The following is a 26,860-nucleotide window of genomic DNA, read 5'->3' as shown; positions in this document are numbered from 1 at the left end:
TGTCACGTGTGTCTCTAATTCTTCATCGAGACCCACACACATACATGTACTTTACACTTGAAATTCATCAAGTCCATCAAATACGCCAGTCAACAATTGACAGCTTAAAGATCACTGACCCATATCTGCTAATGAACTCCAAGATTGGTTTTTGCACCAATATCACCTTATTTTAGATTAAGACAAGGCAACACACTGAGGAAAAAAAATTAAACAATTAGTTGAGGATAAACATCTTAAAATCATGCTTTTCTGTGTACCCACCCCTCCATTAGATATGCCTGATAACTATGAGCATGCTTGTATCTACACGTGAAATTTGGAACTCTGTATATGCTTTGTAATAGCTATGTACTGTACTCATGATCTAGTGTGGTTAAACTATGGATGTAAGCCTGATAATACAAATGTCAGTGATTTTGTCACTGTTTTTGGAAAACGTTGCACAAAGACAGAATAACAGATGGTAGCCTGATTTCTGTGCAGAGTCAACAGTTGTTCTTAGTCCACCTTGACGACACTGTAGATTTTGATGACAAACCAGAAGCAGGCAAAGAAACCAACAGTTCCTGTGAAAACAAGAATAAAGAAAAAGATGTCAGAAATAAATAAATAGTGTCCACATGGACAGATTTCATTCTACTCACTGATCATGCTGTTGCTCGTGCAAAAAAATGTTGACATCGATGAACGTGACGTGACAATACTATCCACACAAAATGCTATAAAATGTAAAACAAATATGTGTTGTTGGAATGTACATGAAACCAAAGTTGGTGAGGTTCTATGCAAAACATTTCAGTCCTTGATTTGTACATTTCAGAGTGGAAGGGGTTACTAGAATTTACTGCAAAACTTGGCAAGGTGTTGGTGAATCACTACTCATATGATTTTTATATTTGATACGTGTTTGGTTCTGATCAGTGATAAAGGTTGGACCTGCAAGCCACTTGGATGACAGCACAGACACTACACAGAACACCGAGGGCGCTGATCAAATCGATGAAACTTGGCAGAGACTGTGTCAATGACTTATACTTACCACAGAACAGGAAGAAAAGTAAAACCATGATAGAAGTGTAGCCAAAATACAGCACCGTGCTAGCTATGCCCTCTATTGTTAGTTTTGATACAAAATAATGGATGCAGTAGATAAATAGATATATTGCAGTAAAGCCGCTGGTTAAGAAGGATCTCCACCACCAATGGTAATCCTGGAAAAAGACACATTATAATAACGATTACTTGGATATGCAATCAAAATTAATATAAACATGTAGTTCCACAAAAAAATTTATCATATAACCCATATCATGTCCACATTTTTAGTAAGCAAAGATATTTGGACATGTACGATTGCAACTACGCCAAAAATTAAATAAAACATGAAGTTTCGATAACGTAAACCCAAAACAAGCTTTTTCTATGGTATCTCAATCCACAGCCAGTTTACAGTCTACGAATCAATCTTCATTGGAAATGTCAATTTCTATACAGAGCATCTGTTTTGACCTTGAATTAGTAATGGTTTGGAGACGTCTTGGATCACATCACGTCTTTAACTAACTTCTATTGGTCAGAAGATGTTTAAAGGCAATACAATTACAATTTAGTTTATTCAAACCTGCGTACACTAGATAAAATATTACAACAGTGTAAATAACTTCTAAACCCTGACATCAGGATGTTGGCCCACAGGCTCTGTACAATGTATATGTGATTACTAACCTCAGCACAGAGATGGAAATAACACAGCAAGACAGTGGCTTCTGAACATGTGATGATCAAGATAATGCACACCAAGAACAGGAAACCAAACATGTAGTACATCTGATGTGACCTGAAATATTCACAAGATAAAACAATTAAAAAACCTTTTCCGCATGATCATTTCCTGGCATATTTCACTGACGGCAGGGTGATACTGAGCTCATACCCGTACACAGTTTGAGAGCAACTTTACATGAAGGTGTTTCTTCGATTAGGGAGACTGTGCTACAGTGACCTGACCAAGGTGTGGAGACAGGATGATGTGTAGACAGTATCAGTTGCATGCCATATGCCATAGAGCAAAGTATGTCTCTACGCTAGACAATAATGCTATATCTTCACAACTTATGTTTATGAACTCAGGTAACGGATCAGACTCACATTGTTGATGAATCTGAAATGAATCCTCTTTTTTCCTGCAAAGAGGTACATATGGAATCAGAATGCATTGATCAATTATCCGAGTCTTAAAAGGAAACACTGCAGGCACTTGATTAATTTGGAACTTACCAGATGCTGTTTAGGATGAAAAATAACTGAATGAAGATGCATCCAAAGGGTAAAACACCACCCATCACAATTCCTGGTAGAGGTTTGGTGTAGAAAGACTGCTCTGGGATCTGTCGGGGAATCTGATTGGTCCGTACTGGGTACTCAATGGGCTGTTGACGAATAGGAAGCTCAATTAGAATTTAACTTCTGTTTGGATTGCAAGGCAGCAGTAAGCATGTCAGAATTTTAACTGCTCAGTTCGTTCATTTTTGGGGGACAGAATTTTTGCTTTGAGTTGAATTTGTGACATTTTATGTTCATTGGAGTTGTAATTTGATGGATAATGACAGATAATCACATCTTTGATAAACTCCTTGTCACTGACAACAGAGCTAATGAGCTAGATACCTCTGGTTAATTGCAATCTTTAACAAACTTTAAGAATAAGGGCAAATACTGAAAACTTAAACCACAAAAACCTGATGTCAGAATAACCAACTTGGTGCAGTAATACTAACCCTTTCAGCACCATGGTTTGGCCCGAACCCTTTGTTATCAATGGTCCGCGTGGACCTTTTCACATGAAATTTGGGGTCAGCAGGTTATGTTAATGAAGAAACATCGCATGATAGTAAGTGCTGTTTGTGCAAATACAAGACTATATATCTATTATTCAAAATTCATCAAAAATTATATTGGGTGCATGCCAAGCTTTGTGAAAGGTCAGACGTGTTTTCACTGTCTAATCGCTAATCAAGGACATGAATTATAATTTAATAGCAGATGTGCATTCAATGTGATGGACTATGAAGGTCGAATTTCCTTTGTTGAAATATCAACACTGTATTGATTCTCACCCTTTTCTTGAAGCCAAGATAGGCTCCCAGGAAAATGAGTGGTGTGGAGACTCCAAACCAGAGGCCAAGCAGCGCCAGGAGTGTGGTGAACGGTATGGCCGCTGAGCTGCCCTCACCCCACAGTACCAAGTTCAGGGTGAAGAAGTCAATGAATACAATCCCAGGAATGAAGAAGCAAGTCATCAGGACGTTGGTCTTCCAGCGCTCTCCCCCAAACGCTGAAAAAAGTTTGATACGCTTTCATGAGTAAAACACAGCAGACAACATTGAGTATGAATGAAAAAAAAGAAGGGAAGCTGGTAAATCAAACTATTGGGGGCACTGTAGTGAGTAAAAGTTTAAAAGTTCCATGCATGCACCTATGGTATCTCAAAATTTAGAAATCGTTAAATTCTGATATCCCCTGATAGAACTGATCTATTTTGTATATACAGCTGCCACACTTTCTTTTCAACATTAAACATAATATATTGCAAGTGATGCCCACTTTCCTGGGCAGAGCTCTAAGGTTGTTATAACTCATTTATCTGTTTAACACATTACAACTCAATGGATGTGAAAGAGATCAACTTATCTGGAATAGCTGACATGACTACAGAGGGTATCAGTCTCCTCTGGATGACATCACCTGATAACACAGTCAATAACACTTACTTTTATACATCCTGGCAGCGACGTAACCAGCAGGTGTACCCAGACACACAAACAACACCAGAACACATGTCATGAGGGAGCCGCGGTTGGCAGGCGACAAGAATCCCAGGCAGGCAAACACTACAATGAGGAAAAAAGATAGTTCTTGTTAAGCCATGTTTGAAATAACAACAGTGGAGTGATTTTGTGAAAATTTATTACAGATTGCTTTATGTACACTGGACATAAGGTTTTACATGTATCTATGTTCATATATTCTATCTGTACCAGATTCTGAAGACATTATTTACAGTGTGCATAAAGCAATCTGTAATAAGTTTTCAGAATCTGGTACAGATAGAATATATAAACATAGATACATGTAAAACCTTAGGTCTGTTTTGCTGAGCAAACTTACATATAATATTATTAATATTGTTGAGAATCTCTACATACAAACAGTCAATATGCTTGATAACAAAAGACTTTTAATTCATCTCTGGTTCAGATTTTTGACTTCCATTTTTTTAGTATAGGAGAGATGGTTCCACTTACCAAGGGTGATGAAGACAAGGAAGAAGATCTGGGTGCCAGTTCCCAGGAGAACAGAGAGCATCATTCCGCGTCTTGGGGAACGGAAGACGTCGCCATGCACCAACTTCCATCCAAACTCTTCCTGTGCATCTTCCTGTGGGAAGATATGTGACAAAATCAATCAATCAATCAATCAAAAATATTTATAATGCAAATCAATAAGCAATGTTATTCTTAGAATGATCAGCCACTACATGTACATGTATGCCATGAAATAACCCAGTCACCTGATGTGCTGCCATGGTTTGAGTTTGCAAGAACTTTTTCATCGACATAAGATGTGAAACTTTTAAACATCAAAGCCGCAGTTCAAGTGCACAGCAACCTTGGATTTACCAAAAATATCGTATAACTCCCAACATATGGAATCTATGTTCATTTGAATCTTTCAATAAGTACATTTGATGTAACTTCTACACATTCACTGTCAGCAATTCATGACAGTTTTTGGTTTATCAACGTATTTTTTCAAAACATGTACTACTCAGTGAAACACTAGAAAAATGCCTCACACGAGATAGGTCATCACAAGAGGTGCCTGGCTACATGTATGAATGATCATGGGCTGTGCCTGCTCTTGACAAATGCAAAGGAATTCTTTGCAGGACAGCAATGGCAAATGCCAGCAAACTGCTAAAAATTGAATGCAGAGACCTGTCCATTTTCTTGTTACTGAGCAAAGATTTTACATTATGTGCATCACGATGGTGCATAATGGTTTGTGTCTGTATGCCCTTGGATACATTGACATGCGACTGATTAAAAAGGGTTCTCTGTGATGCCAAAACTTTCACCTATAACATTACTGCATAGGGCTAACTCAAAGAAATTTTCAAAACTCCCAACACTGACAAGAGACTTATCAGTAAAGTCATCACATAAAGGGCCAGCTCCTTTGTATATGTTTGTGCATACATGTGTATGTACAAAATACGTGCATCTCAATGACAATGAGAGTCTTCAATTTGGCAGCAGAACAGAAACATAATGAAACTCTGATGTAGAAATATTCAATGACTTACAGCTGAGTCAATCTGGTTGTATCGGGCAATGTCTTTGTGTAGAGTTCTCAGCATAATCATAGCCACCATACCGGACAGGAAGAGTACAATCACCAACGAGTTCATGATACTGTAAAATTAAGAACACCAAATGGTTGTAGTCGACAAGTACAGCAGCAGTAATGTTCACAGCTGTATGATGTCGATGAAGATTTCCATGAAAAACATGAAATGTAACCACAATAATTCTGCTAGTTGATCTTCATGACTAACATGTATCCCTGTTTTCTTAATGAGAATGATTAAATATCTTTTATAGAATTAAAGATAAACACCTCGAAAGTGAAAGACTTAAACTTTTGCTTAAGCTTTACTCAGTGAAACTTTCAACCATTCTCTTACCGAAGCAAGAATAAAAATCAGGGGTCACCGTGCAAACTTTGGTACTAGAGAGACAAATAACTTGCGATTTCTCGATATTTGAAATTCAAAATGGCCGCCATCCCTGTGTTAACTCTATGGGAAAAATAAATTTTCGATTTTCGAAAAACTGAGATGGCGAAAACTTTTCTTTCGCCAAGAGCTTCAAAATGAGTCCCCACATGTGGTAGGTCAGAAGAAATTGATAAAATTTGAAGGCCCGAATTTCTGTCCCCGAGGTGCGTTCTACCTTAAAGATAAACACCTGAATAAATATCTATCAACAATACACAAATAACAAAGCTTGTCCACAGCATACTCTCATTCATGCAGTGATGTCGTCTTGCAGGATATGACTGTTGAAATAGCATGATTCTTTGCTAGCAACTATGAAAGATATTTTAAAATACATATAACAATGGGAGTGTTTGACAATTTGCTAGAAAAATTGTACCCACCTGAACCACTGAATGTTGGTGTGTGGCATTGAATCCAAGATGTAGTCCCATCGAGATGCCCATTTAATGTCGTATTTTGGCTGACAAGTTAAATTTAGAGATAGCTTGTATTTATTGTAACATTTGGAATATCAAAGAACAGGAAGGTCAAATATGTTTTCCAAAAATGATTCTCTGTGAATTTGCCATTGACTGCAACACAGGGAACAGCTACGTGCTTCCTGAAGGCTGAATATACTAGTATAAAAAGATTACAAAGTATGGTACACTGGATGTGCCAATTAATTCAGTTAATACATATGTGATTGACTAATACAGATAAACCTCTGCTGTGTTATTCTGTACAAGGCCAAAGTAAGCTAAGCTCTGTTCTGCAACAGGAAAAGCATTTTGATTGAAGGCTTGTTACAAAGGATGAACGTATTGTGTTTATGTGTTCATCTATTTATGATGATAATAACTAAATGTACTGCTTGTAACATTGTTACAGGAATGTGCTCATTTTACAAGAAAACTTTCAAATGAATGCAAATGGATTTTACTGTGAAATTTTCTGTGCTTTTTGACTGCTTAAATGTCCATCTTTTGGTTTCAAGTCGATGCAAACACTGAGAATTTACTTACTTTGGACTTTGTTTGTATTACAGTACAGTTTGTTTTAAGAATTGAACTCACCTCAAACGAGACAGAGTATGTGTACAGGATTGAAACAGTCTCCAGGGATGACAGGTCACCAGGAATGGCCATTGGTGGCAGGCCCTCTGCACAGTCTCCTTCCTTCTGGTGTTTAATGCTGCAATATACAATAAACTTCTGTGAGAGGCTGTGTGTAGGAGGTGGTTTCTGCTGGTCTTTCTATCTCTAGCTGTCTCTGCTAATGACTGAATAAAACTCGGTATGGTGATTGACATGTAGAGTAAAATTGTTTGGGACACGTGATGATTAGTTGGCACAAACTTTTGCATGCAAAATAAAAGGGTTTTCCTTGGGGGCCTTGTGCTGTATGCTCTAACCCTTACTTTTATCCTAATGAGTGAGTAACCAGTTCTGTAACCCTTATCCCATTGACTCCGTAGGTTACTCATTCCCTAGCCCTTTTTCTTTTGACTCCCTGGGTTACTAGTTTCCCCTTATCCCATTGACTCCCTAGGTTACTCATTCCCTAGCCCTTATTCTATTGATTCCCTGGGTTACTAGTTCCTCCTTATCCTAATGACTCCAAGGTTACCAGTTCCCTTACCCATATCCCAGTGACTACTTAGGTCACTAGTTCTTTTAAATGGTAAAAGGCGCTGTTTTCTGTTGAGGTTACACAATTTCAGGACCAAAGTGACACAGCAATTTAGATGAATATGCAACATATTCTGTAATGAACACACAAGTGGGGAACAGTAAAGTGAGTTGATGTGTGGTGAAAATGGTCATGCGGTAGAAGCACAGCATAAAGATTACGAGACATGATTATCATCCTGGGGCAGCTTACCTCCTTGGTTCCAGCTTGGCAGATAACAGTCTGGCAGCAGTAGGTGGGCCCTCATCCTCGATTGGGTGGTAAGCGATCTTCAGATCCACGTGGTTGAAGACGTAGTAGGTATCTTTCTCACTGTACGCTGGCTGTGGGTGAAATTCAGGTAATATTCAGTTATAACTTGGAACTTCATGACATCACATTTGAAGATGAGGAAAGATTTGGAATGAATTCAGAGCAAAGCAGAGAATTTCAGTTCAGCTTTTTATTACTTGTGTTATATATAAATTCTCTTCTACTGCTTGTGTACAAATCACCACGCCAACTTTTTCAAAATCATATTGAAAAGTCTGTCAAAACCACACATTTATGTCAAACATGGTTACTGTTGTACTCTAAACATCATCTGAAGCATGCTAATTAAAGGGACATAAGCTGTATCTTGTGGCAAGTTTTTCAGTATTCTGCTTCTGTATATCAACTACCCTGTTTGACCCTAATCCATTTGTCATACTGAAAGTTCAAGTATTCTTTTCGTCAACACAGCTTGTATATGTGTAGTGATGATTGTTTATTGTTTACAAATGAATTCTAGTCCGGACTTGAATACAATTTTCAACAATAACAATGAAGATTATACTCATATAGGTTGTGTTGATATGCTAAATACTTAGCATTAAATTACAGTTTAGGGATTCAATGCAGAAAGTTTAGGGAAACCACAAAAAAAGTTCTGAAAATATAGCCAAAAGATACAGCTTATGGAGCTTTAATGTCTACATCATTTCTGTGTGTACACGAGATGATGTGATTCCCACATGTGGTTATCTGGACATTGATGGGTATGCCCTTCATCTGTTATTTTGCTGGGTTATCTTCTCTTCAAATTCAGTACATTTGGTGATGTTTTTGTTACCGTAAAGATAATTATTTCTACTGAAAAGCTTAACCCTGTAAGGCCTAAACCCCTATTATGCATACATTGGTAGCTCTAGTATGCCGGCAGAAAGTCAGGCCTGAAAGGATTAAGTACAATCCTGTATGGTTGTCTGATCATGCATGTGAGAATGTCACTCACTTAGATCAAGTAGAAATATTTTAGATGTTCATGTGTAACAAGTATCAGAGTTTGCTCAGAACTTACATTGATAACACAAGCGTCTTTTGGTGTCTTCTTGGCGGTGACATAACATCCAATGGGAAAGCCTGGCGAGCAGTACTTGTTCTGGGTGGAAGCAGCCGTACCCTCCACGTCATAGCACCAAGTCACTGGCATGTTATCAATGATCCTACACAGTGAAGAAGTCTTCTTGTAAGGCAGTACAATTCTCGAAATTGAAGGACTTACACTAGTGCGCAAACTTACCTTATGTAAACTCTTAAACATTCTCTTTCAAAATTGAGAGTAAATATCTGGAGTCATCTCAAAAATGTTAGTTTAAGAGAAACAAATTACCAAACATTTACAGACACTTGAAAATTCAAAATGGCTGCCAATACTTTGTCGACTACATGGGGAAAGATTTCATTTCTGATTTTCACAAAGTTATTCAACGAGCTTCAATATGAGCTCCAAAAAGTGGCGCCATTTCAAGTATTGAAAACCTTTTGTCTACCAAAGGTCTGGTTCCCAAACAGGAAGTCATCAGAACAATCTAGTTGTTTTGTACTTGTGGATATATTGTGACACAAGATGAAACAAATCACAGTGCAAATAGCAGTGATTGTACGCCGTAGCTTGGGTTTATAATTTTTACTTTGCATATGTATTAGTATCACTCCACAGGTAGGTACTTACCAGTGGTGTTGGTAATTCTGTTTTAGGCCGTCCATCAAAAATCTGAGGTGCTTGATTTGATCTTTGTCCTTCGTTTTGTATTCTTTCTTACACAGTGATTTGCACTGCTCTGGGTTGTTGAATGATATCTGGAGACAAAGCAAAGAAAAAACAGAAGTCAACAACAATTTAATCCTTTTCCTGCTAAGTCCATATTTCACCACCAGCTCAAGATGGTTAAAATTAATGAAACACAACATATTCCATATGGTGTATTTTAACATAATACTGTACATTTGAAAGCTGTTGAAAATATAAATACTGTAAACTTGATTTTTTTGGACATAAGATGCTATAACAGACAAAGCCAAGTGGGTGAAAATACATCATGTTTTGGCTCAATACCGCTTTTTACTGACTTGCCTGATGGGGAAGTGATACTGTCTGGCAGGAAAAGGATTAAGGTACATGTAAATGTAGTATACGCACTGAAAGTGAAACTTTGCTCAAACTTTCGACAGTGAGTCTTTCAACCATTCTCTTGTCAAATCAAGAATAAAAGTACAGGGACATCATGCAAAGTTTGGAACTAGAGAGAAACACATTATCTAAAATTTACTGGTATTTGAAATTAAAAACAATGGCAATCTCTGTATTAATTAAATTAAATATCTGGATTTTCAAAAATCTCAGACTGACAATTTTTCTTACTCCAAGAGCTTCAAAATGAGTTCCTCCAAGCCGTACACCAGAAAGATATTGGATAAGTTTAGTCTCAATATCTATCCCTGAGGCATATTCTACCGTAACACCTATTTCGACAACCTATGAAATAATATGTCAGTAAGTTTTTTGATGAAGTGGCAACTTGTCAACAAAACAAAAGGAAAGATGCTGACACCGTAAAAGTATACAATAGTTTACATTTTTTTTTCCAAGATTAATTAATCATGAAACGGGCTCTCAGGTAAATTTGTGGTAGCCCTCTTCCTAAATAATTGGACTATAAAATGTACAGATTCTCATAATGATAGATTTTAACAAGTCTTCAACAAATATTCACACCATATTATCTCACTCTTTTTGATGTGGTAGCAACGTACACAACATTAAAAGCCAAAAAGAGGTGAGCTTTTTCAAGCTTACCTTTATGTCTATTCTTACATTCAGCGTACAATTGCATCTACTTCCTGTGTCAGAACTCAAAAACTTGGCTGTCCACGTCAACTTTGAACTTGCCAATAACACAAACATGTAAAGTGTACATGGCTGGTTATTTTTCATTTAATTTCAATGGCTGAATTGTCACCACACTTGTCCAAACGCATTTATGGTGTGTACACGTAGTCACACTTTAATTTCCAGCAAAGACATGTCATCAATAGCAACTGTTGGTATAAAATGATTACTGTACATATATTTCTTTTAATCCTGTGTCAAAGGTTAACGTGAGTGAGAAATGATTTCACAGGACTCGTGTTATCATTGTGATGATACGAAACATTTTCATACAAAATCAAAGCCTCCATTGAAGTTCAGGGCCATACTGCCTGTTTCTGGTTGCTAAATATGAAAACAATATTCAAATTTTACCGCATGTGTGCCAGTAATTTCAAATTTTATACTGCCCACGTCGTGCCACATGGCTAATGATTTGAGAAAAAAAACAATTGAGGGACTGTGTGGTGTAACAGCCTGCACTCTAATGGATCAATTTTTTTTTACTGAGGAAAGGTTGGGAACAGCTTGCATGGTTTCTGTGGCTGACCTAACATTCATTCACAGGAAAATAAGCCGAATTACAACATTTTTGCTGGACTCAATTGAGAATGCCTCGCCATTTTGGTCTACCTATTAATTGAACTGGAAGGAAACACATGTACTATACACACTTCGAGGAACAAAGGATTTTGTTAAAAGAGGGCTGAGATAAAATGTGAAAAAAAAATTGTATATGGTCATCATTGGTGATATATTTTATGCTGAACCAAGAAAATTTCCTCAGATCTTGAAAGTTTTCAGCCTTTTCAGAGCATAAAAACATAAACATACATGTTTGAAGACTTTCATTTCTATGCAGCCACTGTGAGTTCATGTGATATTATTGGAAATCTTGGCTGATTAAAAAGTCCTAGACACTATCAAGTAAGATGTGACAAAATTATTTATCGGGGGAGGGCACATATGTATGACAGAACTAATTCTTTTCTAATTTTTTCTAACTTATTTTTTCATTGATTACATTTCTTTTTACAATATCTTTTCTGCATGTGATAGCCAAATACAGTTAATTTTGATTTTTTGTGAATTATCATTTTAATATTCGAAAAATGAACATCTCTACTCGTACAGTACTGATGGACATTGAATATATGACAAACACAAATGAAATGGAGCAGCTGGACTGGACAATAGCTTGATTTGTAATTTCACGGCTAATTGATCATACTTTTATCAAAGAATTGTGTAAAATAAAACTCTTTGATGAAACATGCTTCAGCAGGATTTTCCAAACTAATTGAATCTCCTAATAAGTAAACATAGATGACACAAAAAAATGAGAGAAACCGCTTCATAATTAGGTACATGTAACTCTGTATGTGTAAATTCTTACATCAGTTGCTAGTTTCATAAGTGTCTGGCTTGTAGGGACATTCTCAGACTAATCTTTTTCATAATTGTTACTCATGCAATCTACAGTATGGTATTATATTTGGACATCTGGTACAGTATCAATCCGTACGGAAAATATCATCTTCCGAGTTTTTCATAAATGATCCAAATTAGTATCTCTTTTATCCTCTGTCCCAATGGATTTGGGTACAGGTCACAATTGCCAGGTCACATATGTTCACAGCGAGTCAAATGCGTAAGTGAACTTGCAGTCTCTCTTCAGAATTCTGGGTTTTTTTGGGTTTTTTTAATCATCAACAGGGAATTGGATGCTCAACAGTATTACACATGCAGGCTTTTTGATATATAAATTATTTTGTGAATTTGAATTAAACTCTTTAATTTTGGTGAAAAGAGAACAACATTCTCTAGTTGGCAATGACAAAAACTTGATGCATTCAGTATATATGATAAAACTTAGTAATTCAGCATATGATTATATGGAATAGTAAGAACTGGCTGGTTGCATTTACACAGTGTTTGCAGAGCAAAGACAGTAATCTGCCCACATAGAGATGAAAGATACTTACATTGTATGGTGACAGTCTGATTCTCTCACCAAACACAACCTGCCCAAGGTTTTCTGTCGGGCTGGACCTCTTATTGGTTGTACAGAAATCAAATCTGTTGAAGGAGTGGGAAAAAAAACAGAACATGACCATCCACTTTTATAAACATCTTGCATTTTTCCTTCTCTATTCATGAACTTGTCCTGATTTTGTCCAGTCATAAAGGGATGAGAGTGGAAATCATTATTTATTCTGGCTCATTTACTTCAACTTGAAGATATACATTTAAGGTATACAGATCTACATATGCTTATATATGGTCACAGGGGCGTTCCTTGGTATTCAAAATGCCCATCTGAGGGCGCCGTTTTTAAAAAGCGGCCACCCGCTTAAAATCTGTGATTGGTTAGATTTTCTCTTTCCATGGTAACTGTGGCAAAATTGGAACAGGTGACAGTACACCTTTAATTCCTGGGAAAACTCAACAGGAAACAACTTATTTGAAAAGATTTAAATTTGATGGAAAACAACAGTGAGCAAGCAGTGAATTAGATGGGTATACTCATAAAATAACAAGTGTACCATATCAAGAAATAGGCACCTTTAACAAAAATAGATCATTTGAAGGGCCAATGAAAATGTAGATATGTAAATATGATCTTTACGGACTGAAGCTGCTACAATAGACCAAGCCAATTGGATGAAAATATGTACATGTATGGTGTTGGCTAAATACCACTTTTTACTGACAGACGGGGAAGTTATACTGTCTGGCTAGAAAGGGTGAATACACACAGCTATCTATTTTCCCAAATTTAGTGCAGCTGTACATAGGCATGGATCATGCTGAAACAAAAGATGTCACCTGAGGGCACCCAGGTTTGCAGACTATACATGTACATGTACAAACATCACTGTTCTACATTTGTTTTTTACAATTTTGGGAATGTGCATTCAGGCATATACCAATGCTATGTTCACATTCATCCATATAGTATTCACAGAGAGTCAACAAGACACGACATGCATCTAACAAGAGACAGTCTATTGTCCGGACTACAACAATCCATTCCAATGCTAATTCCCTAAACAGATGGGCAGTATTCATTATGCAAAAGTGTACATGTATAGATAAACACTTGGATAATGAACATTTTCAATCATTAATATTGAATAGTTTCGAATAATACACTGTGTACAGTACAAAGGATTTGAAAAAATTCCCCTTTTGTTACTCAAGGTACATTATATCTTGATTGATTCACCACTACATTGATGGTATCATCGGAACAAGCTAAAATGAAGTGATCAACTTCTACTCTAGTAATGTACGAGAAAAGGTAATCAAATATGGTTCAGAGCTACTTCCTTCATTTACTGTTGTCATGTTTCTTTCCTCTCATTAACATGATAAACACTTGGGTAGGAAAATGCACAGACATTCAATGTTAAGGGGTGCTTTGTTTCTGTAAACTTACTTTTCATATTCATATGGGATGACAGATTCCACCGAGTCCAGCCTGTTCACAAAGACATCGATGCGGGACTGGAAGGAAAATACAAAGGAAAGTGAAGTTTATTATTTTGGTGACGCTACTCAATATGAAACATGGGTAATCTTTCGCCTGTACTGCAAGTCAAAGAACCCTCCATCACAGTACATGTATCATGCACACCTGCATGTGTAGAGTTCATGCTTCTCATGGATTTATCTCATTTGTGTACATCCACAACAAAAGTACAATCACTTGCTAGTACCAAGATGACGAAGTGTTCTTCACCACAGTATATTTGTACATTGGCAAAAACACAGCTACATACATGTACAAATTATTACAGCTTACAGTGCTTGAAAAATTCCAGTGAGATTCAGAACGCAATTGATCAAGAATACTTCAATTCCAGCTTGTTTTCATACGTGTACATTTTGGTTGAACATATTTGCATCAACACATAAATATTATGCAAGTTCTCATGAGAAATAAGATCTCGAGAGTTTACATGTACATAAATGTAGTTTGTCATAGCTTATATTGTGTTACATACACTGTAGCTTATTTATGTTATGTTACATATGTAAATTCCAGTATCGAAATGCTTACTGAAAGCCACCAAACCAGAGCCCTGTAAAAGGCTGTAGATAATTATGGCATGTTCATTATAACAAACAGAATTCACCTAACCAGCTCTGTACACCACCAACAGATATGGTTATAAATGAAGTCTGTACAACTTGTATGTGTGGAATAGGAAATCACTGTTCTGATTTGCTGTTAAACATGTTTGCTGTTCAAACATTTTGCACCTCCAACGATGCTATTTCAGCAATTTATCTCATTTGGCATGGTCAATCATAGTCTCATTGTTGGATTTTTGCAAGGGTGGGATTAGAGGTAAGAGGTCACACGTAATAAGTCTTTGTTTGTGATGCACATTTTTCTGTTACAATGCATCATCTGTACTATAGTTAGTCGACACATGAAAGCTACTGAATGGATTCAGAAGAAATAAAGGTATCCACTCTGAACTTTGCATTCTAGATTTCTAGTCAAAATTCATGCTGTACACACGTGAATGCTTGATGAAGTCACACACGTAGTTTTGTATATGTAAATTTGACTACGGAAGACTGGCACATGTGAATAGGGAATTTTTGTGCGGCTTGAAAACCCAACATTTCATACCTTCACCGCACCCATATTGAACACCATTGCAACAGGTGAATTAGCATAACAATGCCTGTGAATGCGACTTTGAATTCTTTACTGAGAAGTCAAGTCCGGTCAACATCAGTTCAATGATTCAAATCCATTTTTTCAGCATTCTCTGACCCCTACTATATCATAACTCTTGGTTTTGGTCAGACAAAGCATGAATTCTACAAAGAGTCACACATATGTAAGCAACCGCCATTTCCACCACAGACCACCAAGTAAAGGTGATACAATACTGAATCATCATGACAAACTGTTGCCAAACCATTACATATGTACATTATCCTACCCAAAAACCTTACTAATACAACCTGTGGCTATGGCATTTTCATGTTTCAATACATGTACATGTATCTATTTAGCTGGTACAAGTAATTTTGAGATTTGAACCCTACGAGTCAACTGAATTAACATAAATGTAGCATACAAAGAATGGATAATACTACTAGTAGATTTCATATCATATACAATTGTATGTAACTTTGATTTAGAACATATCGTGGCAGACAAACACTTATGTGATGTATATCTATCATAATCATTTTCAATACACTGTGCCTTTCCAGTTTACAACACATACATGCTGACAGATGCTGATTGTATTGAAATGTTTACCACATGTGTTGAACACAACATGTTACATGTACATACATTTCCTTAATGTTACATGTACATACATTTCCTTTGCCCCTATCCTGCCAAGTTCACCTGTCACTACCAGGTCAAGTTTGTTAAAACCCAGTGAAGCATGTCATGTCCCATACATGATTGTATATTGCATTTTAACAAAGACGTGATTGAAAGACTCTGAAAACATCAGAGATAATGTACACATGATTTTTGCTGACTTTAGCTGATGTATACAACACACCGTACTTCAATTAATTGTTCTTTTTATGATTAACTTTTGCTATAGCAGAGCTTATACCAAGTGCAGTGGAAACAGATTAACAACACAATGCAGCATATATTTTGCTGGCGTTTGCTTATAGAGAACAATGCACTTTAAACCTTGACCTCTGTTGCCCCCGACATCAGATGAAGACATGCAAATCAGTAGCCAGCCATTGAAGTGGATGCTGGGATGCAGATTACTAGAATGGTGACATGTGTTACTGGGATTATGACTGGTGGGAATGGAAATATTTAAGTTGGAAACCAGCTGATACACATTCACATTTTTATCACCCATGCTTCTTTCTATAAATGTGTCTACCTTTGCCTTATGTGACGTGATTGAAAGACTCTGAAAACATCAGAGATAATGTACACATGATTTTTGCTGACTTTAGCTGATGTATACAACACACCGTACTTCAATTAATTGTTCTCTTTATGATTAACTTTTGCTACAGCAGAGCTTATACCAAGTGCAGTGGAAACAGATTTACAACACAATGCAGCATATATTTTGCTGGCGTTTGCTTATAGAGAACAATGCACTTTAAACCTTGACCTCTGTTGCCCCCGACATCAGATGAAGACATGCAAATCAGTAGCCAGCCATTGAAGTGGATGCTGGGATGCAGATTACTAGAATGGTGACATGTGTTACTGGGATTATGACTGGTGGGAATGGAAATATTTAAGTTGGAAACCAGCTGATACACATTCACATTTTTATCACCCATGCTTCTTTCTATAAATGTGTCTACCTTTGCCTTAGGCTTGATTTTTAATTCTATGTTTAATATAATATATATTTAATATAATATACATCTTTGCCTTAGGCTAAATTTTTAATTCGATGTTTAATATAATACATAGAGAGTGATAATTACTTTCCCACTCATACAGTGTAAGTGCTAATGACTGGCAATACATGTACTTCAAAGTACATGTATTGTGTGCTATCCATTAGAAGGACATCAAAAAGTTATATGGGTCATGCAAGGTACATGTTAATCTCTTTTTGATAAAATTCTTGTGCCTATGATATCTCCCAAATATGAGAAATTCAAGTTTGAAATAACTAGGAACGGTAAGAGTAATTTTGGTATTTAATTGGTAAACATCCATTTATACAAAAGATTGTCGTTAAACAATAATAGGGTGGTTCTCACTATACCAATCACGCTTTATTCCACAGTCACAAATTGTCATTTATATTTTGTCATCTACTGAGCATCATTACATGTCTGAAATGACATAGGTAACAGCAGATGAGATGTGACCGGAGGATTCTGACCAAAGTCTGAAATAATGCAGGAAAGATGAGAGCAGTTCGTACAAGAGTGTACTCTTTCACAGATTACAAGTTCTTGTTTCACAGTGTTTTCTCAAGGATGTATAATTACATGAATCCCAACCTGTTGTACTTTGGTTTGCCAATTGAAATCGATTCAAGGGGCAAGAATGGTCTGTCTATTGACCACACTGATAGCTGGGCTCTGTAGTTTGGACTTGGGTATTGACTAAGGCAGGCCTCAGGCAACAAACTGGCCAACACAAAACAAAAGTTCCCCAAGTACTGGTTTTAATGTGGAGCATGTTGAATTGAATAATGATGCATTATTATCGAACCTGTATGTTTGTATGTTGGAACAGCCATATCACACCTCTTCTGAGAAAACAGTTGCACAATGACAAATCCAAAAACGTATTTTTTTTTTTTTTTTTTTATTTTTTTTGGGGGGGGGGGGGGGGGGTTGCAGTTCTACACATCAACATAAACGATAAAGGCAATGCAGGCTCATCAGTTCATTTTTTATTGTGAATAGAGTGAAATTTTCGAAAATGTGGCTGGCCACCCCTCATTATCCGCCTTGGGCAAGCATGTCGTCAGACTGTATCGCCATGGATACCACCAATGTTAATACACGTAGCATTCAAGGCATCACTTGTTCCATACAGCACGGTTACTAATAGTGATGGTGAAACAACGGAAAAGTTGAATGGAAAGATGGATAGTGGGCAATTTTTTCTCTGTCAAGAAAAGCCACATGGACAGTTGAGCTGAATGAATATGATTTGTAAGTTCCGTAGAGATGCTGGCCAAATTACCCCACTTTATTTAACTGTTTGATACAGTTTATCCATCAGCAAAAGTCCCATTTACAAGGAGCTACATGTAGTTAGTGACTTCTGCAACAAGACGGCTTCAAACAAAGTTTGACTGAACATCAGAGTCATCTCATCTTATGCTGCGAGTAGGTAATATTAGCCAACTGGTTACTATTATTTCCAAACTTTAATCAGTTAGGAGGTCAAAAAAAATATTCGAATCGCCCACTTGACATTCCCGAGGAGGGCCCACCAATTTTTAAATGTGATTGCAGGTCACATTAAAAATAGCAAAAATCTAGAAGAATCTAGACGAATTTTCGAAGTGGATGGGAGTTGATAAATGCTGCTCAGGACATGGACTACAGTTCATCAATGAACAACTTTGTCAATATGGATCATAACGGACTTCAGGATTAGGATTAAGCCATCGGCCAATAATTGGCATAGTGCAGTTACTGTATTTTCAGTGGAAAGATTTGATTTTTGATTAATGCTACACAGGAGATGGACTACAATTCATCAATCAACAACTTTGTCAATATGGATCATAATAGATTTCAGGATAAGGATTAAGCCATCAGCCAATAATTGGCAGAGTGCAGTTACTGTATTTTCAGTGGAGATATTTGATTTTTGTAAAAAAAGCTAGAGCAGAAGGGGTCATGGGTTGATAAAAAGCATGGAAAATTCCAACTTTCAATGCTGTAAACAGCTGGTATGTGATTAAAATCTCTACATCCTGACCTTCTCAGAAAGCAAGACCTGTGATCCAACAAAAATCATGCATGGACTGATATAAATGCTACATGTATATGTTAATTTACAAGGCAGGCCCAATGTGCCAAACCTTTTGAGTCAATTTACCAGGTATTTTGTTACAGATTGGAAAAACTAGGGTTCTTAACACAATATTTAAACCTGCATTCAGACAAAACGCGTGTTTGTTAAAGCCTAATTTTTTTTAATTAAAAACCGCTGATGCTTTTGTGAGACTGATAAATAAGATGTTTGTATCTATGAAGATTGCATTCATCTGTTGTCAGTCCAGCTGACTCTCTTGTAATAAAACTGCAAAAAAGACAATTTGGGGCAAGGGTGAATATAATGTGCGGAAGTTCCATAATTTTCAAGTTGCAACGTCTATGGCATCCCGTATTAAGTTACATGCAAACTGGCTGTGACCAAGGACACTGTTTTTCATGGTGTGAGGGATATTTCTCTGTTTTGCATAAATTTCTTCATTAGAATACAAGTATTGTTTCTGTCAGACATTTAATTGAGATTTCCACTAAACTTGCTCTTTACTGGTACAAATACATTATCAAATTAGAATTCTTGGTTTATTTGTTTTACAGTACCCAATTACTATCAATATGAGAAGGACAAGTTAACCCTTTTCCTGCCAAGTCGGTGAAAATCCGCTTGAATTCGGTGTAGCCAGAATCTAAGCACTGGTGACCATTATTCTCCCAACCCGGTGGAAATCGGGCCTTTTTGGGTACCCCCTTTCCTGCCAAGTCGACGGCACTACGTTTTGCTATCCCCTGTGCGTTTAGGGGTCATCCGAGGAGAGGTTTTCTGACAAGGAACGCCTTTTTCCCCTCGAAATGGGTTCGCAGGGAGTCGATAGACAGGGAAAGGTGCAGAAACCTGTCCGCCAGTCCCCCACACCCGAGGGAGGCTGGTTTTTTTTTTTACCGCTTTTTAGCAGACTTGGCAGGATAGCATGGTGACGTTTTTCTGGCGGCGTTGGACCTACTTGGCTGCCTGGCACTATAGAGATTGCTGCCCAACTTGACCAACTCGGCAATGCAATCTAGAAGGCTACCTCTTGCAAACGACTTGGCAGATATGCCGATGGTGCGAGACGAAAGTCACTTATTCAGTTGTGCGTGACTGAAAATGAGAACGTATTTTTGACGGGACGGCTCGACTTGTTCCTCCGATGGAACGGATATGAACGACTCGGAAATACCATTACAAACTGGTGTCCGACGTACTAAGCTGGGCTTCAGCTCTGCAAGTTCAAGCCAGGCAACGTCCTTCACCGCCTTGGCCGTGCCATTCAATGGACGTAGCTTTGGATTTTTTATTTATTCCATCGTCCGAAGTATTGGCTCTGTTTGCAGGCAACGTATCCTCTTGCCGACGCATAAGTAACTACGTACGCTGTTTGCGTACAGAGAATTCAAAAGGTGACATAAGGTCAATATGCTACGGGGATACCGCCTGCAGTTAGCAGGGACTGCTTTTGTTATGCAAACCAGCTAGCAGTACAATATGGCTGCCAGCATGTGGACACGTCGATGGCTAGAACAATGGAAGCATATTGTGTTGCACCCGTGCATCGCAAAAGTGAACTGAAGACTTGGGTGTAGTGACTGGTTATCACTGGTTAGCTGCAGCCCAAGCCATGTCGGTACAAACCCGTACCTGACTGAGGACCACTCGATTAGTCAGTAATGAACGGTAACACTCGTAAGCCAACTCCCAACTGAGCTGGCTAAACTACGTTGAGCTGTGCTTCAATGGCTCAGCCATGTCGTTAATACAACGGCAAAAACGTAGTTTTTGTGCTACACTGCCAAGTCGTTTAAGGTACGTATTCAATTGACCCTACCCTGGGGAAACAGGACAGGTTTGACGGTGCTTCTGCACCCCTAGCACGACCCTCAGGGTCTCTGACTAACGGACGAGTGAGGTGATGTTTGTGCCTAGCGGACGTGCGTAATACTGAAGGAGTTTATTTCCGAAAAAATAAACATGAAACATGTAGAAATTATCGAAGTCTAACACGTATAAGTACGGCTAAAACTACCCTGAAAATGGGCGATTTCTGCCAAAATGCCTGGCAGGATAACATGCAGGAGAGCCAATCTTTTGCAGGCACATATTATGGGGCGGTTTTCTACTGACTTGGGAGGATAACGGACAAGGGCGCTCGGCAGGAAAAGGGTTAAGGGACATAAGCAACTGTTTTACTTGTGTTAATTTATATTTTTGACATCTTCAATTCAAATAAAGTATAGAGTTGAGTATGTCAATGTCTGGGGCAGGGAATAGAATATCTAACAGCTCTCTACGGAGCACCAAGGTTTGAAGTGTGCCAGAACAACATTCAAAATGAATTTCTTGTGGTTCCCAGAAATTCTGCTTGTTTTTTATCAGCTCTATAAGTGAGATCGAAGGTATGAATTGTAACCACTCCCTTAGATTGTTTTAAGGTACTGAAGAACAAAACTGTCTTCTAAAATTATTCTGGAGTCAGCAAATCCATATACATGTACATGTAGATACTGATGTTCCAAGGACTGGCACCGTCAAAATAAATCTTTGTCATGTCTGCTGGTCCTGCTTTCATTCTCAGTCAGATTTTTTAACTATTTTCCCCCATCCACTGGTCTACAAGACCTCCAATGGCAAAGGAAATTAGGTCCTGGGCAAAGTACATATGTTCCTGATCCCAGAATTCAGACCTCTATAATTACTCGTTCTGTTGATTCAAAAATCTCAAAATAGACTTTGTTCCTGAAGCAGTGGTTAAAATAGCAAGAGCTGCTGTCCCTACTTGTTGTGAAGAAGAATCTCTTCAGTACTTCTGGTCCAGTTTTAGTAGCTATCACTGCAGCTGTCCTTTACATGCATGTGTACATGTACCATCTACAAACATATCTACATACTGTATATGTTCAAAACAGACATGCTAACGTGAAGTTGTATGTATATTATGAACACAATCCTGGGGAATAAGTTTCTATGAATTGGTCACAGAAGTCACAATATGATGGAAGCTTGTAGGCCTGGAAGATTGTATTTGACTATCTTCATATCAGCACTAGAAATTAATGGTCATCCTGGTCAAAGGACAACCTTGAAAGGACAACAAAACCTTGCCTTTGGACTACTAATTTCAAGAAATGTGTGTATGTCTGATCACAGTCCCTCTACACACTGGTTGGGAAATACCTAGGTCCCTATTGTTACCATGGGCCTTGTTTTGATAAGATGTCTGTGTTTGTAATTGTAGGGCTTCATTTCAGTTTGAATACAATCTATCCCACATCAAAATAAAAAGTTTATTATCATGCACAATTTAGACTTGGATCATGCATAGAACAGATTACATGCTTCTAAATAAGAAGAATGACAATGGCTATCTAGTACAAGAAATGTATTTTCAAAGGGTATAAAATGGTTGACACAGGCTTTACATATTAGAGTAAATATCAGTGGTTCTGGGTAACAAATGTTCGAAAGAAAAACACGACTAAAATTGGTATGAAATACAGATGCTAAACCATAATGCCAAACCATAATGAGTATACAATTCCTAATCTGGTACTTCACATGTTAAAGCAATAGATGTTTCCAAACCGGTCGGTATGTGGAGGGACTATGGTCTGATGGGACTACATGTACTGTACCATAGAATGAAACTGCAGCGTCTGGGTAGCGTATTCAGACTTTTCAAAATAACAGTCAGTGATTGTGATTAAACGGTAGACTAGTGAAATTGTGAGTATTACTAATCAATTGATCAATAGCTGTCATTTATCCAAGATAAATCTTCTTTGGTCATTCCGGATAATAAAAAATGACAGAATGTCAAGGATAATTATTGGTGTGCTTTTTTGTCTCATAATTTTTTGCTTTACACTGTTTGATTTAGTAACATCAGAAAAAGAAAATTGATTATTTTGTTGTTTAATGATAAGTTAGTTTTCTGAAACATTTCTTGAAAGTGCTTACATGCATTGGGAACATACTGCCTAGCTGACTGGATGAAAATTAAATGACAAGCGATGATTTTAGAGTACTAATCTGTTTGCCAGTTTTTCAGACATACATGTAGTAAAGTGTAATTTAAAATAAGCTGTATAGTCTGGAGTAAAAGTGGACTACCAGATATTTTATTGGGAAAACTAATTTTCAAATTCAGAAAGAGTTGTAAACTGGGACTACCACATGAAAAGGTTAATGTCAAGCCCTGTAGATGAACTTTTGAAGGGTTCAATGAGTAAGGCATAGGCTGAATAAAGGTCAGGAATGCGTTTACAGCAATCCTAGCATTGCCTGTAATATGTATGTGTGGTTCCCCCCACCTAACCCCTCCCTATACCAATGACCCGAAACATGGCGAAATTAAACTATGAATATTGTAAGTGTGCATGTGTAGTATAAAATTACATAGACCCATGGAGCTATTAGCTCCATGATAGTAGATTGTACTTCCTACACTGTACACTCATGGAGGTAGAAAGGTTTTTCTACCTCCATGCTACACTATAAAGTACACTTTCATACATTATTCTCTAGTCAAGTTACTCTATGGTTTTACATATAAAGTAGCAATAAGTGGTAGACCCAGAAGGGTTTAACTTGGGATTTGAACAGAACCGGGCTTACACAGTGGACATTCAGGGTCTACAAGCATGTACATGTAGTCTGTACAATAGTACATGTGACATTGTGGTCTGTGTCCTCGTGGGAGAAATATGTAATATTTCGAGGACAGGTTAATCGATAAAGACTTCTCTTTTTGAAAAGTTTTGTTTTTCCTCATTATGCCTTGCGGCGAAATAACATGTAAAGATGCCCTGCGACAAACTGATTCATCGCCCAGCGTTTGGTCAGGTGATCAATATTTGCAGTTTGTACTTGGGAGTTGGAAGCGGACAATGTTCTGCCCTTGTACAGCGGAGAAATATATACACACTCCCTCACCTTCCAAGTACAATTTTGGCTCTTGTGAGCGTGACATTATGATAGAACGAACTGTGAACTAACCTTACAAGTTTCCGTTTCTTTAGCTTTTTCACAGTAACTAACCGGGGCCAGCCCTGGTAAATAGAAACCACAACAAATTTGCGCCGTAACCGCAAGAAATGTAACAAGTACTAGCGCAACTGATCGAAAAGGTGCTGCCGTCATGTTCTCAGCTTTCTTACGGTAACAAGCTGAAATAACAAGCAAGTTTGTCTTCTGGTAACGACGCCGGTCGAAACGCTCGTGCGTGGCAAGTCGGAAAGATCCTCACTTGCTGGCAATATGGCGGATGGGGTGTACGTAATTCGTGACACGTCACCTGCAGTGCATTGTGGGTCGGATTAATGACGGTTGCCGTCACAACGCATCGACGCCCAATGAGATTACAACTTCGGTAAAATTTACGGTAATATTACCAAGATGTCAAAGTTCAGCAACTGATGAATATGTCTCGTAATAGCATTCAAGTTTTATCTAAAATGACCAGAAAATTACAAGCAGTCAAGAAAAATACACAAATTACACCGTGGCCCAGTTAGGATCACAGGGGGCTCGAACTTGTTTATTTTTGTCTGTGTTTGTTTGTTTGTGTGTATGTGTTTGTGTTTGTTTATTTGTTATTTTTAATAAAATAACAGCGAAAAGCTATTTTGTTAATATTTGTCAATAAAGAGCAGTTTATTTATTTGTTTGTTTGTTTGTTGATACGTATTTCCGAGGGTTAGGGTTATTCACTCCCTAAGTTAGGGGTAGGGTTAGGGTAATTAAGACTTATTCACTCCCTTGTGTTCCCTTGAATAAGTCTAACCCTAACCCTAACCCTAACTTAAGCCTAACCCTAACCCTAACTTAAGCCTAACCCTAACCCTAACCGTCGGAAATACGTATCAACAAACAAACAAACAAATAAATAAACTGCTATTTATTGACAAATATTAACAAAATAGCTTTTCGCTGTTTTTTATTAAAAATAACAAATAAACAAACACATACACACAAACAAACAAACACAAACAAAAATAAACAAGTACGATCCCCCTTTGTTAGGATCTTAAAATTGTTCAAGTTGTACACTGGTAAAAAGCTCAAGACGAACTAAATGGCCTGTCGTATTGTTGTTCTGCATTCTTTATGATCAAATTTGTGCAGACAGCGCTCTCTGTAGTTTGGCTTCAAATCGCAGCGCAGTACGAAATTAAGTGAGAATGTGATATGAATGACGCGTAGGGAGCGTCCAGTTATTGTGGCCGGGGATGGGACGGCAAATTCTTCCTGCGCATGAGTCAAAATAAGTGAACCCCCTACCCATTGCCCCAAAAAGTTGATGACCCCCCCCCCCCCCCCATTGCTTGAGTAAGTATTTATTCAATTTTGAATAATAACATTGGGCATTACCGGTGCATAGATAACATCAGTGGAGATTTCTTCCAAGATCCTGCTCTTATTCATTGTATACTGTGTCTAGGGAGGTTCAAAAAGTTCTTCATCACTTGCGCTGCTGCCAATTTCATGCATGGATTCATCATCATCCTCTTCCTCGACCAAAAGCCCAGAGTCTGATATGTCACTATCCGTATTTTGAACAGTTTCCGAAATAATTTATTGTCTTTCTCTGATTTTCCGTGTTTTCCTGTTCTCTCATGAACTGCTTTGATTTTGTCTCTTTGTTCCCTTTGATTGACAGATAGTGATGAATTAATTATTTGTTCAGACTGGGCCCGGTCGCTTGTCTCAGGCTGTTCTCGGCAGCAGTGACTGGCTAATGTGGGCCATCGCGTGCACCCCACGATCTATGCGACAGCCTACTTCTAGCGTGATAGTCTAGTGTTCTGTTTTGATAAATACCATCAGACTTGGATCAAGTTCTTGTACATATAATGTGCATATCGTGTACCTCTCAACAAGCATTGAACCAAAATCAACGAGGCCATTTCTGTGACCCCTTCTTGGACATATCCTGGTATTTCTGTTGATATACGTCTACCAGGTTGATTAAGGGACGGATCATTAGATCCTGGGAAGGGGGTGGTCAAAAACAGAAAAAAAAATTTTCAGAGCAGAAAGTCAGGAAAAAAAATCTTCAAACTAATCTGCAAAATAAAAAAAAAATAAGAAGACAAATGCGTAAAAAAAATCTGCAAAAGTCTTTAAAATCTTGAATTTTTTTTAGATTTTACCGACAGGAAGCAACTTTCTGTATTTTTTAGTACATCCTCCAGGCACATTTTTAATTTTAATTTATACATTTAGAGTGACTGTATCCCTTATACTGGAAGTTGTGATTATCTTATCTTTTCAGGACTTTTGTATTCTGATCACTTGAAAATTATAAAATTATAGAGCCTGTTTTCTACTTGTTTCCTGCGTACAAACCAAGCAGGTACACTGGGTAAAACATTGAAACTATGGCATGGTTGTCAAGACAGAAAGTTGTATTTGCCTTTTAAGATCAAGGTAAACAGATGCAGGCCACATTAGGTTCATTTTTTCCCAGCATTTTATTGCAATGTTGAATGGAAGAATGGGTGAACAAGTAGAAACACGTCAATTATGATAAAACAACATATCAAGTCATTATGTATTATTTTGCTTTTAAAAAGGCATTTTCAATTCTTTTTTCTCAAAAAACAGCCTCAAAAAACAAAACTATGTAGAATGCCATCTATCCAACAAATCCCAACACAAAAACACACAAAAGGGTTGAACTTTGAAAGTTTCTCGA

General features: G+C 37.6%; 1 protein-coding gene across 1 annotated transcript; it reads right to left on the bottom strand.

Annotated features, from left to right (window-relative positions):
• Window positions 1-262: 262 nt before the first annotated feature.
• On the bottom strand, window positions 263-24,463 carry LOC139118827 (transmembrane 9 superfamily member 2-like). The gene is made up of 16 exons (XM_070682316.1): window positions 24,160-24,463; window positions 14,131-14,198; window positions 12,674-12,767; window positions 9,492-9,619; window positions 8,838-8,982; window positions 7,709-7,839; window positions 6,901-7,018; window positions 6,226-6,305; window positions 5,369-5,477; window positions 4,308-4,440; window positions 3,774-3,893; window positions 3,120-3,337; window positions 2,281-2,432; window positions 1,729-1,840; window positions 1,043-1,214; window positions 263-569 (listed from the first exon to the last, which is right to left on the bottom strand). Exons 1-16 carry the CDS (start codon window positions 24,301-24,303, stop codon window positions 502-504), a joined length of 1,992 nt encoding a protein of 663 aa, XP_070538417.1. The 5' UTR covers window positions 24,304-24,463; the 3' UTR covers window positions 263-501.
• Window positions 24,464-26,860: the final 2,397 nt, after the last annotated feature.

Source organism: Ptychodera flava, chromosome 19, assembly GCF_041260155.1.
Source record: "Ptychodera flava strain L36383 chromosome 19, AS_Pfla_20210202, whole genome shotgun sequence".
Taxonomy (NCBI): domain Eukaryota; kingdom Metazoa; phylum Hemichordata; class Enteropneusta; family Ptychoderidae; genus Ptychodera; species Ptychodera flava.
Note: the sequence above shows the minus strand (reverse complement) of the source record. Positions and strands in the feature narration are given on the sequence as shown.